At 38.7% G+C, this 18,052-nt stretch overlaps 1 protein-coding gene across 1 annotated transcript in view; it reads left to right on the top strand.

The window, feature by feature from the left end:
* Positions 1 to 8,636: 8,636 nt before the first annotated feature.
* arid1ab (AT rich interactive domain 1Ab (SWI-like)) overlaps positions 8,637 to 18,052 on the top strand; it is a 74,900-nt gene continuing 65,484 nt past the window's right edge. Inside the window, exon 1 of the mRNA XM_017481373.3 lies at positions 8,637 to 9,921. Coding sequence (XP_017336862.3) covers positions 9,028 to 9,921 — 894 coding nt within the window. The 5' untranslated portion in view covers positions 8,637 to 9,027. The remainder of the gene's footprint in view (positions 9,922 to 18,052) is intronic.

Below are 18,052 nucleotides of genomic sequence, written 5' to 3'. Positions count from 1 at the left end.
GAGGTAGCGACTGCAAAAACTCTATCCCCCTTAGTTTATAAAACGGGATTTGGGATTGCGGGGACATACAAAAGTAACTAATCAGAAGATCTTAAAAATCTGTTAGATGAATGTGGTGTAAGAAGATCTTTGTGATAAGAAGGAGTTTGATCATTAAGAGTTTTAAAGACAAACAACAGAATCTTAAACTGGATCCGAAAATGGACCGGGAGCCAATGGAGCGATGCTAAAATTGGGGTGACATGATCATATTTCTTTGCCTTGGTCAACAGCCTGGCAGCTGCATTTTGAACCATCTGGAAACGAGCAAGAGATGACTGAGGAAGACCCAAGTACAATGAATTACAATAATCTAAACGCAGTGTGATAAAAAGCATGAATAACCTTCTCCAAATCTTGGGGGAAAAAATGTTTTAAGTTTAGAAATAATCCATAATTGATAAAAACTATTCTTATGGAACAAATTTATTTGCTTGGTTAAGCATAATTCTGAGTCCAGGATGATACCAAGGTTCCGAACCTGGGAAGAAATTGAGGGGAACTGATTACGAAGCTCATTAATGAGACCATCTCTCAACCTCAGGGGACCAAAAGCAATTATTTAGGTTTTGTCTTCATTAAGTTGGAGAAAGTTATTTGTCAACCATTTTTTAATATCGTCGAACTATTGTCCAACAATGGTTCAATGGAGGCACCAGCTTTCAACGTTATGAACAACTGGATATCATCAGTATATAAATGAAAAAAGACATTGTGCACCCTAATAATATTCCCCAACAGACTCATAAATCTGTTAAAGAGAAGTGGGCCCAGAATGGAGCCTTGAAGTACACCACTAATAATAGGTGCAGAAGATATGGAGAAATTACCCAACGCTACCGAAAAGGACCTGTCTTTAAGACATGAGCTGAACCATTGTAAGGCGGTACCATTGATACCAGTCAAATGCTCTAAATGCCAAAGAAGTATGTTATGATCTACAGTATCAAAGGCAGCTGTAAGGTCTAGTAGCATCAACACAGTATTTTTACCACCATCCACTGCCAGTAAAACGTTATTGGACACTTTTAGTAAAGCAGACTCTGTGCTATGATAAGCAGTGAAACCAGATTGGAAAGGTTCCAATAACTTAGCTGAATTTAAAAACAGGATCAATTGTGACTGCATAACATTCTCTAACAGCTTTTACATTAATGATAACTTAGAGACAGGTTGATAATTATTAAAGAAACCTTCATCCAAACCCTGTTTCTTAAGCAAAGGTTGAACAATAGCATGCTTAAAACAATTCGGGACCACCCCAGTATCCAAAGATGAATTTATCAACACCTGGATACTGGGACCAATTTAAAAAAAGTTGCTTTTATAATATCTGGGGGAACAACTTCAAGTGAGGTGGAAGTTATTTTTATCTGGTTAACCAGATCACACAGTTCCTTTAGAGAAACCTGTGTAGCCAGAAAATTCAGGGATAGGTCTGTAAACTATGAAGTGAAGGAAGAACGAATGGCTATCACTTTAATATTCATATTAATATTTAAATAAATATTAGGGTAATATTAATATTAATGAATAATAATATTAATATGAAATAAGAAGCCATAATCAAATAAGTAATAAAAAGCCATAATAAGGAATGCATTTTCATTCTTGAATTATAATTTTACTAGAATTTTTTTTCTTAATTTTTTCCCTGATGTACATTGGAGTAAATGTTTTCTATACAAGAGAGAGAGAGAGAGAGAGAGAGCAGGGGGCGAGTGAGAGCCTTTGAGAAAACACGCTACTTCAAATGACGTCACACACATTTAACCGTATTCATTTAACTGACGAGTATAATATACCATAACTTGCCGTAAAAAAGACGGGAAACCATTGTTTAGGTAAATACTAGATTGGATTCTAGGTCTACTGGAAAAGACAGTCAGTCAATTATATGACAATTTAATGGGTTTCACACGAAAGAGGTAGTTTTTGAGGAAAACTAACAGTTCCCTAGACTGTCCTGTTAGTAACAACCTATAATTCAATTTTATTATTTATTTTCTTCATATATTTAACTATATTTAATTGATATTGGTCTACATAAGAAATTTGTTTAAAAATGTGTTAAGTAGAAAGTAGTTACCTTAGGAATATTCGTAGCTGGCGTCTGGCGATCCTCTCAGCAGGAACGACCGTTACGCGCGAGCTGGACACAAACCTCAGTTTATATGCCCTCTGCCAGGCTGTTGCGGGTGCTTTGCACGCAAGTAACCATTTCAATTTTGTGAGGTGTAAGCAAAGTTTATATATTTCATTTTTTTTTAGCATTTAAAAATTACATTTATATTACTACACTTGTGCTGTTATTACCCTGGCATTAAACAAAATAATAAATAAAATAAAATTATTGCCTGTATGACATTTTAATAGGCCTAAAACAATATGCATATAGCCCTATGAGTAATACAAATTGTATACACAATGAACAGAACAATGAGCAGTCTTCCAGTGAATTATAAGGCAATAATTAGAATTTAATTGTATGTATAGTACTTTGCATGCATGCCCATCCATATACTGACTACTGAGATGCAGTCCGTAGCAGCATATACACACTTAAGAAATCTGTCCTCTTCATTTACAGTAGCACTACTGCTTTTGCGTAAACAATAAAGTACTGCAAATTCCCATATACAGTAAGTTACTGTAAACTTCATAAAAATACCCATAACACAGTGCATATTACAGTAGTTAACTGTAAATAATATATATGGTATTTTACTGGGCTATTTTTCCAGTAAGTAACTGTAAAATGACAGCAAAGTCTAACAGTGAATGCTGATGACACACAACTTTATTTTCCTATCAATTCGAATAACAGCTGTTCTCTGTCAAATCTGTTTGAATGTCTTTATGACATTAAATGCTGGCTGGACAAGTTTTTTTTTTTTTTTTTTTTTTTTTTTTTTACAGCTAAATAGTGATAAAACTGAAATAATAATTTTTATCCCACCATTCTCAACTACTGCTATTTTCAATCAGTTAGGTCCTCTGTCTAACAATGTGCACGATTGTGTCAAAAACCTTATGTCATTCTTCTGTTTTGATAAGCAGATCAGTGCTGTCAAAAGCAGCTTTTTCAGCTGAGATCTATTGCTAAAAAGGACCTGGAAACTGTTATTCATGCTTTCATAACATCAAGGTTAAACTACTGTAAATCCCTCTATTTTGAATTGCCTAAAACTGCTCTAAATTGCTTGCAAATGGTACAAAATGTGGCGGCTAGATTATTGACTGGCACCAGAAACTGTGAGCACATTACTCCTGTCCTCGCCTCTTTACACTGGTTACCATTGATTTTAAAATTATGCTATTAGTTTTTAAAGCTTTGCATACACTTGCTCCCCAGTACTCGGGATCTCCTTACCACGTATACTCCATCAAGATCATTCAGTGCACTACTCCTTTCAGTCCCTCGTTCACATTCTAAAACAAAAGGTGATTAGGCTTTCTCAGTATCTGCTTTCAGGCTCCGGAATAGTCTGCATTTGCATATTAGGTCTTTCCCTATCCCTTCCTTTCTATTGCTATGTTCAAATCTCCTCTGAAGACTCACATTTATTCGTTATCTTTTAATTCGATCTGATGGTGTAGAATTTTCATTTGTCAACTGGTATTTGATACTATTAAATGTTGGTTTTAAATGTGCTTTATAAATAAATAAACTAAACTAAACTAAGATTAGGTGCACTTAGCCACAGGAGACTGTCAGGAGACTGTGGGGGCTGCCAAACTGATACGATTTTCCAAATGGTCTTTACTTTCATTACCCCTACAGAGGGTACTGTACTTCAGAATTCTCACTGTGAAGATTGGAGCTTATTCCAAATTATTTTTTACTAAGTTTCCTCTTTAATTTATTTCATAATGCCTGTTTTCATGACAGTTTCATGACTTGTCAGTAAAGATGAACAGGTGGTGTCAAATAGAATTGCTCAGAGTTATGTGAGGTGTAGAAAAGTAGCATCCTCATAACAAGGCTGAGGGTGAAAAAACATGGTGATATGTTCAATCCATATCTCTGGGAGCAAAATACAAAATAATTTTATAATAAATATAATAATCACAAATCATTAATCATTATAATAATCACAAAATATAATAATCATTCCTCAAATCACCATGACCATCAAAGATAGCAGTCAATATTGTGAATTTAACATCCTTTCTTTAACACACTTTATCATAATTTTATGGTAATTATGAAATGACCATATCCATTAGAAGAACACAAGGAGTGCTGTAGACCGGCAGTACAGTATGTCCTCGTCTGGCACTGCCATGGGACATGGGTAAGCAGTGATACCCAACTCTGCATAATGAAATGATCCAAAACCATCTAAGGAAAGAGAAATGAGACATCGTGTTTATATCATTATCATTATCTTCAATATCCATTTCTCTTTACACTGTATTTGTGATCTGGTGTGCCAAGTGTCTGTGCTGAATATCTGTTTGAAAATTAAGGTGGCAGTTTCCTGATCACACATCAGCTAGCAGATTCAGAGCTGTGTGGTGAGTGTGCATATGTGCATGGATGTTCTCACAGGGGTGTTTCCTCTGTCATTCCTGCCAGCTTGATTACTTTGACTGCATGTTGCTTATTGGCCATGAATGAAGTACTAAGTGAGTGTGGGAGGTAATATCTTTGTGAACAAAACCTGAGTCCATTCTATTTAAGAAATTCCACTCCAGATTACTGGATTGTCTTGATAATTGGATGGTGCAGATCCCAGACTGTTCCCCATGAGATTGAAAAAAATGTATTAACTGTCATCAATGAACTTTTTTGGTCTGACACTGATGCAACTCTTAACTATGTTATACTGTATATTACCATTCAGTCATTACATTTGTGCAACTTAACCTTTGGTCATAGACCAAAAAATTATATTTTCAGTTGCTGCTGGACTTTTTGTGCCTAAAAAACACTAAAGCATCAATTTCCCCAAAAGTAAAAAAGGTCTTTTGGTTTTTGTCCCCAATGTTTATTCAAAAATACACATTCTTAATGGGGGGAAAAATATACATATAGCATAACATGTATTAGGATCTCTGCACATGAATCAGTACATCACAAAAGGTCACACAGCAAAATCCCCAGTGTTGAATGAACACTTTCAGTATTCATTTGTGTCCAATAGGACATGATTAAACACTGCAGGTCAACACTGTGGATTTTACTGTGCATTCTGTCCATGGCTGCAACAAACTGCCCAAAATCGCATCAGATGCAGATCATGCTCTGTGATGTTGGCTAAGCATTATGAAACGCTGTGTGACATTTTTTTTTTCAATAGTACCTGCTGTGATGTCAGTGAAGTGAAGGAGTGGTTTTCTGCTTACTGTAAGGTTATGTTGATATGTGTCTTTTGAACATCATCTCATCCTCAGCATGCTTTCTTAGAGGAACACTGAATAACTGTACAACAACAGCTAAAAAGCTCATAAACTGATGACATCATTGTACATAAATTTGATTTTGGTCAAGGTGTCCCTAGGCTGGCTTCCAAACATTTTAATGTGACAACCAGAGAGACCCTAGAGTGATAGGCAATGAACAATATATCATGATTAGGCACATGGGGAAATGGTGTAGGGGGGACCAAATAAACAGTCTTAAATTATACCACTGCTACAGATGATGTGTGTCACAAAACCCACACAAGGAGCTGATCGGGAAGACGAGCTGAGTGCACTATAAACATGTGAAATTTGGCTCATATTGATTTATGATAATGGTCAAGAGTGCATTCACTGTCCTGTTTTTCTTTATAATGAGCACTCATTAGATTTTAAGCGCTGGTGATAGCATTGGTAGCTGCACAGGAGTTAGCTAGCTTTAAATTATGCTGAAAGTCTTTCATCCTATGCACATTACGTTACCAGTACCAGCTCTGTAAGTGATAAAAAGGTTTTTATTTTATTTGTTATATAAAACCAGTCACTCAAAAAATTCAAAGCTTTATACAGATAGCATGTACAAAGGAGCAACGTCGCTAAATCTGCATCCAGCTTCATCCACATCAACAGTAATAAAATACTAATAATGTATCATTTATGATAAAGTTGTAACTACTGTCAGGTCTGTGCTGCTATAGAAAATTATTCAGTACCCTCTGATTCAAGAATTCAATCACTCTCTCAACAAACATTGAGCCTCATTTATGTTTGATTTATCTTTCAGCAAAGTTGTGTGTAAGTGTGCGTGTAAACCAAACTGAACAAAAATTTTCCACCGGATTTACAAAAGATTTGGAAATGTTGATTTTCATTGTACTCATGTGCAATATGTTGATCACCCTTAACCTCAAAGCGAGTTCCTGATACAACTCATCTGCATACAGTGACGCCCACAAAACTCCATAAAAGGTAAAGTGCACAGGCAGATGGAAGCACTAAATGATCAATCAGGGTAAAGGCTGAAAAAACGGAAGTGGAAGTTATTTAGACCCACTTCTATGGCAATAAAAATGTAATAATATATAAGTGAGTTGTAAGTCTTTTGTCAGCTGAAACATGTGCTTATGGCTCTGCACAGCCTGACAGGCCCATCCTCTGTTTATACATCATCATTTCTTTTATCATAATCAAATGATTAGTTTTATTAATCTTAATTTATGGGAGAGTGTAGGCCCATTTTCTTTAATTTTTTAATATTCTTTAATTAGTGATAATGAAATAAAATGACTTGTTTTCACTAAATGTTCTGGATGGTCCTTCACCCAGTGAACTAGCATGAGGATGTGTTTTTGATAGAGAATCCAAAGCTCTTCTATGAGTCGCTCTGGATAAGGGCATCTGCTAAACATTGGAAACGTAATAAAAATAAGCAGTTTAAACTCCACAGTATATAAAAGTGAAGTAATACATGCAAATTATATCATTTGAAGTCGAGGTGCACATTAGTTAGTCTTTTTGTGTGTAAAATTACACACACTCAGGAGCATGAGTACAATACAAACGTTTTCCATAATTTATGGGATTTTCTTGAATACCAAATTTCTTGAGTAAATGCTCAGAGAAATGCTTTATGAATAAATCCAGCTTACTATCTCAGTGGAACCAGCAATGTGTTTGCAGAGGTTTCTTGGGCGGCTGTGGCTCAGGTGGTAGAGCGGGTTGTCCATTAATTGAAGGGTAGGCGGTTCGATTCTCGGCCCATGTGACTCCACATGCCGAAGTGTCATTGGGCAAGACACTGAACCCCAAGTTGCTCCTGATGGCAAGCTAGCGCCTTGCATGGCAACTCTGCTACTGTGTGTGTGGGTGAATGAGACACAGTGTAAAGCGCTTTGGATAAAAGCGCTATATAAGTGCGCCATTTACTAAACGAGGCCCTTTCTTTGTTAAAAGAATGATGTGACTATCATTCTGGTGTGACATCATAGCGCACATCACATGTACGCTGGTTAAAATTCCAGCACCCCCAATGTAAAACACCTTTCTGTGTCCCTGTTCAGCCAACAAACTGAGATGGGGGTGTGTCTATACAAAGACTGACAAGAGGCCCATGTCAATATAAACAAGCACCATGGCTCATAAGACAGTTTTCTAAATGGGATGTCTCATATTTGTGCTGAGGCCAAGGCTTATATATGTTTTATCTATATATGTTTTATCGTGTTCTATATCATTTACATGTTATTTATGAAGAATAAAAACATCGCCTATTGCACCTTTAACTGAGTCTATGCATTGAACAAGGCTGTATATGAGCTGTGAGCTTCACTCCCCTCCCCCACACTGCGATAGCAAACTTGTGCCTTGTGCTGGGGGGGGGGGGGGGGGGGGGTGTTAGAGAGGGAGAGAGAGAGACAGCGAGAGGGGGGTGGGGGTGGAGAGAGGGGGTATAGAGAGAGAGCGAGAGAGAGGGGGTGGACAGAAACAAGCAAAGGGACGCATTGGAGGAGTGGGGGAGCGCGAGCGCGAGGCTCTTTTCGTTCACCCTACCTCACCAACACACATGAAATTAAAATTATGCTATTTTAGCATTGCGTATATTTGTTGCGGCGAATTTTTAAAGATTATTACTGATGTCCTTTTATAGGCTACATATTTTCCACTCCTCTCTGCACAGCATTTCTTTCTCTCTCAGCATTTCACTCTCTCTCTCTCTCTCTCTCTCTCTCTCTCTCTCTCTGACTCTCTCTTTTTCCATTTTCACTTCCTGCTCTCAGGCCATCCCCCCATCATTCTTCCTTTTCCATGCGGAACCGCGCGCGCGCACGTAGGCTGCAATTTCACGCTTTTCTCTCCACAGAACAAACTTCTCGCTTTGGCACTCCTATTTGCTGTGTACACATGTAGAGAGTACACTTTTATCCTCCTATGTGTATGAGAACGAATATAACAGTCTACTGCAGCATTAAATAATAACTGCTATGTCCATGAGACTAAATTAATTACTCATGCATTAGGTTATGTCATATAATTTTGTTCATTCTGATATTTTCATAAATGTCCAACAACAACAACAACAACACCCTGAAGCGAAAGTACAATGTTTCTCTGACAGGTTTGTACTGTAGTCCGGATCCGCGCGCATGCTCAGATCCACCCCTGCTGTTCCATGTGACTCTGCGCCTCGGTAAAATGGCCGTGTCTCGCGGAGCCTCGTGCTGGTTAGATCGGATTCTCGCTCCTACTCTCCTTCTGTAACAGAGGCACTGTGCACACATTTTGTGCCCGTTCAATTCATTCCTGGGGTCCTCATTTATATTAATCACGTAACTTTTTTTTTTTTTTTTTTTACTTAGAAACTGGAAAGAAGACCGGGTCCGGTCTGGAGGTAGGGGTGGGGAGGAATGATCCGGGACACAGCTACATTGTTAAAATAATTGTATTTATATCCAGTGCTGTTTGGAGCTCGATTGTGAGAACTACCTCCTTTTAAAAGAGAGGGAGAGGGAGAGAGCGAGTGAGTGTGTGTGTGTGTGTGTGTGTGTGAGAGAGAGTGTGTGAGCGAGAGAGGGGGGAATAATGGCCGCTCAGGTCGCTGCGCTCAGCCCGAGCCCAGCCGCCGAACTGAAGAAACCGGACAGAGACGCGCAGGAAGACTCGATAGCGGGAGAGACGCAGCAGGAAATCAAGGATAACGGCGGCTCTCCTGGACAGAAAGAGCTCCAGGACGGCACGGAGGTAGCTAATGCACCGGGAGGAAGAAGAGGAGGAGGCGGTGGAGGAGGAGGAGGCGGAGGAGGGGACCCTGACATGAAAAACGGCAACGACAATTCGTCCCGGATGAACAACAGTAATAATAACAACCAGAACGATCTAGACGCTAACAGTCACCCAGGCATTGCTCATCACCACCCGAGTGTTTTCCCTCCACCACCATACGGCTGCAACCAGCACTACAACCGGGGCCCTTTTCATCAACATGGCGGACAACAAAGCCCTGGCATGGCACCGGGCAGTATAATGGAGCCTTATCCGACAAACTCACACGATCACGGCTTCCCCAACCACTACAACAACTATGGGCCATTCCCAAATCGGACTCAATATCAGGGCCAAGGTTATGGCATGAATTCCCCGCGCACTAACCAGGCGAGTCAGCCAGGCAAGCAGCAGCAGCAACCAGGAGGAACTCTTATGGCGGGTTCGTATAATAATCAGAGGTATAACATGAGCAACCCTCAGCCAACCCCGACCCCAACTTTAAACCAGCTTCTGACATCACCCAGCGCCACCAGAGGCTACCAGAATTACCCACAGAATGACTATAACAGTCAGGACGGGACGAGTAAAGGAGCAGGGGACATGGGCAGCACTAATCACTATGGAGGGGGTCATCCGCCCTGGCAACAAAGAGGCCATCACGCGCCCCCCATGAGCCCGGGGAACACTGCACACGCGCTCAACAGGAACCAGGTAAACTTTGTTCAACTCAAACTTTAGGCGTGAGCACGCGCTCGCTGAGAGCTGTAGTGCTGTTATAGGAAACAAACTGCTGCTACGGACCTGCCATTGTTTCTCTACGTCTTCTCTAAAATGGCTGCCTTTCTCTTCTCCTCCCTCGCAGTAGTGTGTATGAGATGGGTTTTTTTTTTTTTTTTTTTTTTTTTAAATATATATATATATACCTCCCTCCTGAACTAAACCAGTGTAGTGTCCACTTCTGATGATTGTGGTGTAGCAGGGATTAAGTTGAGAGTGGGCATAGTGATGATGGACGACTTCACGCGTGAAAACAAGTGTTTTCCTCAAGCAGAAGTCTGGGGATGGGAATGCAGCAAAAAAAAAAAAAAAAAAAAGGGCTGCGCACTTCTGTCCTGTTTTCTTACTGCAGTAGATAGAGCGATGCAATGTAAATCATTCAAATACAAAATAACAGTACTCTACTGTAGGCTTTTCCCCACCTTCTGTGCGTGTGTGCTAGGGTGTTTGATGGTGTGTAATAAGTGCAGTGTGTTTGATATCTCCCACACAGTGTCATTGCAGTTGTTTACAGCATGCACGTGGGCGGTCACACTGCTGCGTGTGGATGCCATTTCGTGTTGATTTGTGTGTAAAATTGTGCCTTGTACACGTGTAAGGGTCGAGCATGTGTCTGTTTCAGTGAGGTTGAGGTGTTGTGTGTTTCGTGCTGGTAAACAGGTCAGTGATGTAACCAGGAGCAGGCTGCTTTGCTTTGGGATTTGAATTATGGAGGTAAAATACTTCTGTCAAAGCCAGGACACAGTTGGTCTTGGGTTGACACGCAAGCTGAAATCTGATTGGCTGCCTGTCTTCTCCTGGCCGTGTATAATTGTATCTAATGTAATGCTGCAAAGAGTCCTGCTGACGCGCTGCTGCACTTCAGCTGTGTGTGTGTGTGTCCAGGATGTACCCCATTACTCCTTGAATTGAAATGCTCTTCTCCATATGAATTATCTGTGTAAGTAGGTATAGGCCTATATAAAAGTATATACAGTGGTATATATTTAGTCCATCCTTGGATCAGGAGCATGCATGACATGTTTCAACAAACACTTTAGCACTGTATCTTGTATAGCTATTTCTCTTTACATTTAGTTCAGTGTCTAATGACTTATTTGGATTGGATTAGTTTATTACACATTTTTTTAATATTTATTTTTATTTATTATTTTTTTTTTGGAAAGCCTCGTCAGTGTTAACTTTCTGTGAACACAGATGTTTGTGTCACGCGCCCATATGCTCAACAATGAAATAATTTACAATATGAATTTATTAGTATTTATTTATTAGTATTGCATATTTAATGATGTAGTGATGTAACTAGTTATTATTTATAGAAAAGTTGAAGAAAGTTGAAATGTGAATATAAAGTAATGTTTTATACCTGTGACTGTCGTTATAATGGCTCCTTTAATCCGAATGCAGGAACTCACTTTTCTTTCCCAGGTAGCGTGTGAATTCAAAGCATTACCAAGCATAAGGTAGAATGCCTCTTCTAAAACATCCGGGTTTTTTGTTTCTTTACTCTGGTAGTATTTAATATCTTGGGAAACGGCACTGATGGCACTCTACGAAAATAAATACAACAGTCAAACACCCCCAAATCCCATCCCCTCCAATACGAGCCGCCATTTGCGTAGAAACTCGCAGGCGTGTGTATCTGGATTAAACTGATCAGACTAGTACCAAGTTTGGTGAAAAACAGTAAATTAAGCAAGTTAATTTAGCCTGAAAATTTCTCAAAGGACAATGGAGACAAACACCAACATGGCTGATGTGGATGGGAATAAAATCACAGAGGAGCTTCTGTACAATAAGAAACATCCCCAGGACCCCATGTACATTTAGGAGCTGCCAGTTTAGTCAAAAATTGGTAATATGAAAACTGTCATGCGGACCCGGAAGAGCACCGCAGTACCACACCTGAGACTACCTGAAGGAGGTAGTTCAGTTGTGACGATGTAAGATGAGTGCAAGTGAGTCTGAAACCAGAAAATGTAACTGCCACCTAAATCCTGTCCAAGTAGGGCTTATGTTTCCACTGATTCTGTGCACTCTTTGATCACATTACGTATACAGTAGTGTCTTTTGGGAAGTGTTTTATAAATTTTAATTGGTTGAGATTAGTGTCCAGTCATAGGAAAACCTACGAATAACTAAAGCAGGCTGTTGGAAATTGCTCAGACTGAAACAATGCACTGTGCTCGAACAGGCTGCTTTCAGAGTGTACAAGGCAATTTTTGGTTAAAATAAAATAATAATTTGGACAAATGACAAGTTTATTTAGCTAGCCTGCTGGGTAAATTTGAGTGTGATTAGGTAGCCAAAATTAATTGGCTAGGCTAAAAAGTTTTCGCTAACAAACATGTCTTCTCATGTTATTTTCAGTCCACATGTTTAACTGCACAGTGGTTATTTGACAGCATTGCAGTGCACTTTTTCTCGGTCTTGTCAGTGTTGCCATGTACTTGTGTGTCTCTGATTCGCAAAAGATCATCCATCATCCATGCACACCGAGTAATCCAGCTAGTAAAAACAGATGGTTCGTGCCTCGGCTGATGTGTGTAGTGTGGCAGGTGAAGAGATTCGCAAGCGTGTGTTGGTTATAGCATTGAGGTACGTCGCACAAGAGTAAAGTGCATTGCATTTAAACATGCACACCAATGGGAAAACTTCTGTTGTGCAAAAATCAATGTGTTTTATTTATAAATATTAGTGTAGCTACTTCGTTACCTTGGCTTGTGTAGAGTTGCAGTGAAGAAGAGCAGGTGTGTTTAAATTCGGAAATGCTCTTCTTTACAGCTGTTTTTATTGTCAAAGACCGATAGTGGCTTATTTTCACTTACATAGGGTCGTCTCTAGACTAGCGGTATTCAAACTTTCAAGCCTTTACTCCCTCAAAAAAAAAACCCAGTGAAATGACTGCCTATTATTAACTGGAAAATAAAATTCAATAAAGTCTTCTAATACAGTAGAATATTGGAGGAAGGTAAACACCGTGAACAGTAAGAAACATAACAGGTCATCTTCGATGATATCCTTTTAGAAATATCTGGTCTGATGTCCCTCGTGAACCCAGAATGGTTTGTGACCATCATGGGAGAGCAAAGCAGTGTTTTAAATCACCATCCAATTATAATTTTCATCAGCACTGTTTGTGAAGTGTTAAATTTTACACTTTACTGCAGGCATGTTTACTTTTTTGGTGAAAATGCTCAGCCTTTTTTCTCTTTCGGACAAAAGAGTTTAACTATTTTTGAACAAAATATTTCAGTGGTCTCCCTAATAAGTATAGTCAACTTTGTTTTATATACTTGTTTATTAATCGTTATGTCAGACACATTGATAGACTTTATCTAGCATTCATAATAAATGTTTAAAAAATTCCATATATTGTGACAAGAAGCAAGTGTGCCGCATCCGCGCGTCTTTTTATTGTAAAGTTAAAACACCTGTGCAGCTGTCAATCATTCCAGATTCACATGCGAATGGCTCATCAGCTGTTTTTATTAGAGGGCGAAAAAAGTACTTTATTTTGGCATACTTTTGCCATCCATTGTTAAAATGCAATGTTTCTGTGCAGGTCCTAGGCCGTTTTCACCCCAGGCTCATTTGAAGTTTGCTTCGACATGTATGAACGCGGCAATTGCGCTCGGATCTGCACCAAAACAATCTCTGGACTGATTCGCTTGTGGTGAGAAAGCAATCCGACCCAATGAACCAACCTGTATAGCAATGCATGATGGGAACTTCGTTACCTAAAAAGCACATTTGTTTTGCTAATGACTCCCAACATGAATCGTGGTTTAACTTGGACTAAAGACGAGGTAAAATGCCTCATTGAAATTTGGTCGGACGAACATATTTCTGAACAACTTTCAGAAACGCATAAAAACACAGGTTTACAAGGTGTTTAGAGAGTGTCTCAAGGATATGGGCTTTAATCGCCATGTGGAACATCGATTGCCACTCAAACCATTATAATATCTCCAGCTAAAAAGAAAGCCACAATTAGCTCATGGAGCTGCTGTCTATCCATCGTGATGGTTGACCGCTATGAGTGGAACCCCTGGAACATAAACAGGCACACTCTGACCAAAGAGAGGACCGCTTAATCACATGTGACTTGCGTCACAAAACACATTTAGGTATGCTTTGAAATGCTGCCTTGTGAACCGAGCCAAGGAGAACATGTGACATTGTTACAATTTAAGTCCCTATTTCAGAACAAAGCACAGAACTACAGGTCTAAAAATGCCATTAAACAGTCATTTAATATGTGTGTGTGTATATAATATATATATATATATATATATATATATATATATATATATTGTAGTTTCATCAAGTGTGAGTAAATGTGTTGTATCTGACCTGTACCTTATTGGTATTGATGCATCCATGATTTTTTTACTTTCCTCTCCTTTCAGATGTGTACTTGTCTGGTGGCTGAAAAAGTTAAGCACAATTAGCTAACCTATGCAAAAAGCTGCACAGTTAGATGACCGCAGGAGTAGCACTATAGATTTTATTGATTATTTCGAGTGCTGAATGGTTTTGTTGGAAAAATGCTGTCTGATGGCTAAATAAATGCATTGGTATTTGCTGGTATTTTTGGGTTTGATTTTAAAAGTGAGTGGCCACAGGTTGTTTCTGCCAGTTTTGGCAGCCCATCTACTGGAGAAAAATGATCACACATGGTCAGGGAAAACTTCCAGGTGTGAACATCTTGTCTGCCCACTTGTGATTGGATCACCCAAGACACGTGTGTGAGCGGAACCTGAGACAGCATGTGAAATATACTAGCTGGCTAGCAACTCATTAGTTAAACCTAGTGCACTCTCGTAGCCCCGAATGCAAAGTCTAATGCTTGCTGACTCGTGTAGTGTGAACAGTTCAGTGTCATGAGCGGAAGTCAATTTCATCTGCCCTCAGGCGCAGCAGATCCCTGAACCCAGTTTATCATCCATCTATGTACTTAGAAAGACAAGAACAATATGTGAGCACTATCATTTCTGTAAGAAATTATTTAGAATGTCATGTTTGTTCGGAACAGCAAAAGTAAAAACATGATGTCATTCTCAGCAGTGCACAGTGTAAAAAAATAAAATAAAATAAAAAAAAGCTCCTTTTTTTTGCCACTGTTTCTCCAGTTCTTTTTGTTGAACAGACAACCCTCTCTGCCTGTGTACATAACCAATTTTCTAAAAATTTTCACTTATTTGGGTTTTTCATCCCTGTACAAAGTAGTGACACAAGCTAGACAGCTCTTGTCACTTGTGTTTACTCCTGCTTTACATATACAACACTGCATTAGCAATTTACCTCCAAGTAACAGCTGACTGCAGCATCTGACTGATGAAAATTGTCAGTAATGTGACTAAAGATTTTAGGAGGCTAAAAATTCTGCTGATATTTGTTAATGATTAAGAAGATGCCAACAGTAGGCTTGTGAGATTGTGTGCAGTATAGCATTGCCCTATCATGCAACCGACTAACTTGCTTCGTGTATTTTTTCGCTGAAATGACGTAACATGCACACGTTTTACATGCATCTAGCCACGCCCCTTCTTTTCCCACCTACTGCAAAAGGACCCTGATCTCACACACTGGCTGCAGCAGACAGTCTCCAAAGCTACAAGAGATACGGTCATCAATCAGCGATAGTTAGGAGTAACCATAGGAAAATTTACATTTTGCACACAATCTCACAAGCCTAAAGTACTCCTTGCGTCATTACAACAGGAAAAAATAAACATACCGGGAACGTGGTTACAAGTCGGCTGTAGCTGCTAGTGTCTAGAATTAGCATTAGTTTTTTTGTTATTATTATTTGCCCATTAGCAAGATCGGTAATGTTTACAAAACTGAAGTGTATATACTAAATAAACATAATGAGTTATTAGCTGTAACTATACTCATTATGAAATGACATAAACTAAATGTGCGTGTGTTCAGTGTTGAACATTAGCAGGATTGAATTCTCGTTGAATGAAGTCGCCTCAAACAACAATGTTTTATTTCTTTAAATCTCTTTTCATGATTTGCGATCGAAGACCATCACGATGTTGTCTGTTCAGCAGCACCCACATGGGAAGCTAAGACACATCAGAGAAAGATCTTTTGTTGCTGTGCTCCAAAGTCAGACAGCAGGTTATTTAAAGTACAAAAAAAATAGGTTAAAAATAGGTGAAAAGGAAACGTGTACCACAAGATAAAACGCACTTTTTGTCAATCTTAATGCTGCAGACACCATGTTTATCCAAAGACATTTAAATAGTCTGACTCAATAGCCTTCACAATAGTTGGCATCTATCAGCGATGCTGTCGTCCCGAGCCCAACCAATAGTTTCAGAAGAAAACCAGCCTTTACTGATATGATTCAGTTCAAACAGTAGAAACTACAGGGATGTATTTGTGCCAATCACTGAAAGAAAACCTTGAGTTCTGTTGATGGCTTATAACTTTTGTGAAAAAGTTCATAAGCAGTGCTGTATTAAGATTTATCCACATTCACAGAGCACCTCTAACCTGACCTGATGTGTTAAACGGTTGCTGGCTGTTTGTAGTCACACAACACACACGATTTGAATCAATATCCTCTTGCCTATAAATTTGCTGTGATATTGAGAGCGCTCTCTCTCAGCCACCTCAGGCTTATCTTCCTATTACTTACAAATGCTGAAAATGGAACGTATAGGCTCGGTGTGTGAATTGTTGCCTAAAAGACTTGTTGTAAATTAAGTCCATTCTCATAACCTAAACTATATGCAAATTTGGAGGTCTGTATGATTTCAGCTTGCACTCCCGCCCTGTGGTCATTGGGACAGAATAACCTTCTGAGCAGTACAGCATTAGATTGATTGATTGAAATAATCCAGATAAGGCAACTATCTGGAATCGTATGTAACAACCAAGTAATGCAACACAATAGGGCATGCTTCTGTTGGAAAATAATCAATAGTGTGGTGGTGTGATGTGCTGATGTGAAGCGGAGTTGTTGTAAAAAAAAAAAATAAAATAAAAATTTTTTATTTAAATTAACAAGTGACACATCATACTTCTAAACTTTTTATAGTAGTGTTTAATGTTGCAGAAGTTTCCACTAATGTTATAACAGCTATAAACAGTTATCACCTCACCTGCTTCTGTTTTTCTTTCTTGACGTTTCTGTATTGAGAAACTATAAAGCCCCAAAACTCCTGAAGATTATCCCATGGTGGAAAACTTGCTGTTACAAAGTGCTGACAGTGGAGACTCCCTCCATAAATGTTATACATCTTACAGAAAAACATATCAATGATTGTACATCTATGTCTTTAAAAAAAAAAAAAACAAAAAAAAAAAACAGCACATTAAAAAAAGTTTTGTTTTTTTAGTGTTGGATTATGTGAAGGATCTGCTGTACGTGTCCCTGTGAATGAGCTGTTACTATAGAAACTATAACGTATTGGAACAATTGATTTAATTATAAGCCTTGCTGTCAGAGCTGTGCCATGGTTCTGACCATTCAGAATAAAAAAAATTCAGCAGTGCTATAATATATTGTAGATTTAATGAACGTTCATGAAGCTGGAACACTGATTTAAAGCAGAAGTTTGTAATAGATTGATGTGAAATTATAGTTGCAGTCAACATTGAGAGGACATGGACATAAACTTATTTTAAGCAGTAGTGTGGGTTTGAAGAGTCAGTGAGACAAAGAGTCAGTGAGACAAAGTGCATTTACACTTGTCAAGCACATCTCCAGTTAGCCTTGAAGTTAGACTTAATCATGTCAATATGCAGATAAGCTCATTGCATTTAAACACCAAAAACGTCCAGTGTTCATCCATGGTGGTTTTATTTATTTATTTAAAAACATACTTGTTTGTGTTTGTTCATTTATATTTGCATGTTTGTCCATCAAGATAAAATCCTGATACACAAGACGCATAAAGTGTAAACGAGATCAGATACAGTTGCTGTGGCTAAATGGTTTGTTTCTTAAAGACTGTTCTCAGTAATGTAAATTTTTAGTGTATGGTTTAGGAGCTAGATGAGGATGAAATGGTAAATAAATTGGTCGAAAACCGTTGATACC

This window comes from Ictalurus punctatus, chromosome 12 (genome assembly GCF_001660625.3).
Source record: "Ictalurus punctatus breed USDA103 chromosome 12, Coco_2.0, whole genome shotgun sequence".
Classification (NCBI taxonomy): domain Eukaryota; kingdom Metazoa; phylum Chordata; class Actinopteri; order Siluriformes; family Ictaluridae; genus Ictalurus; species Ictalurus punctatus.
This window is presented reverse-complemented; position numbering and strand designations above follow the sequence as displayed.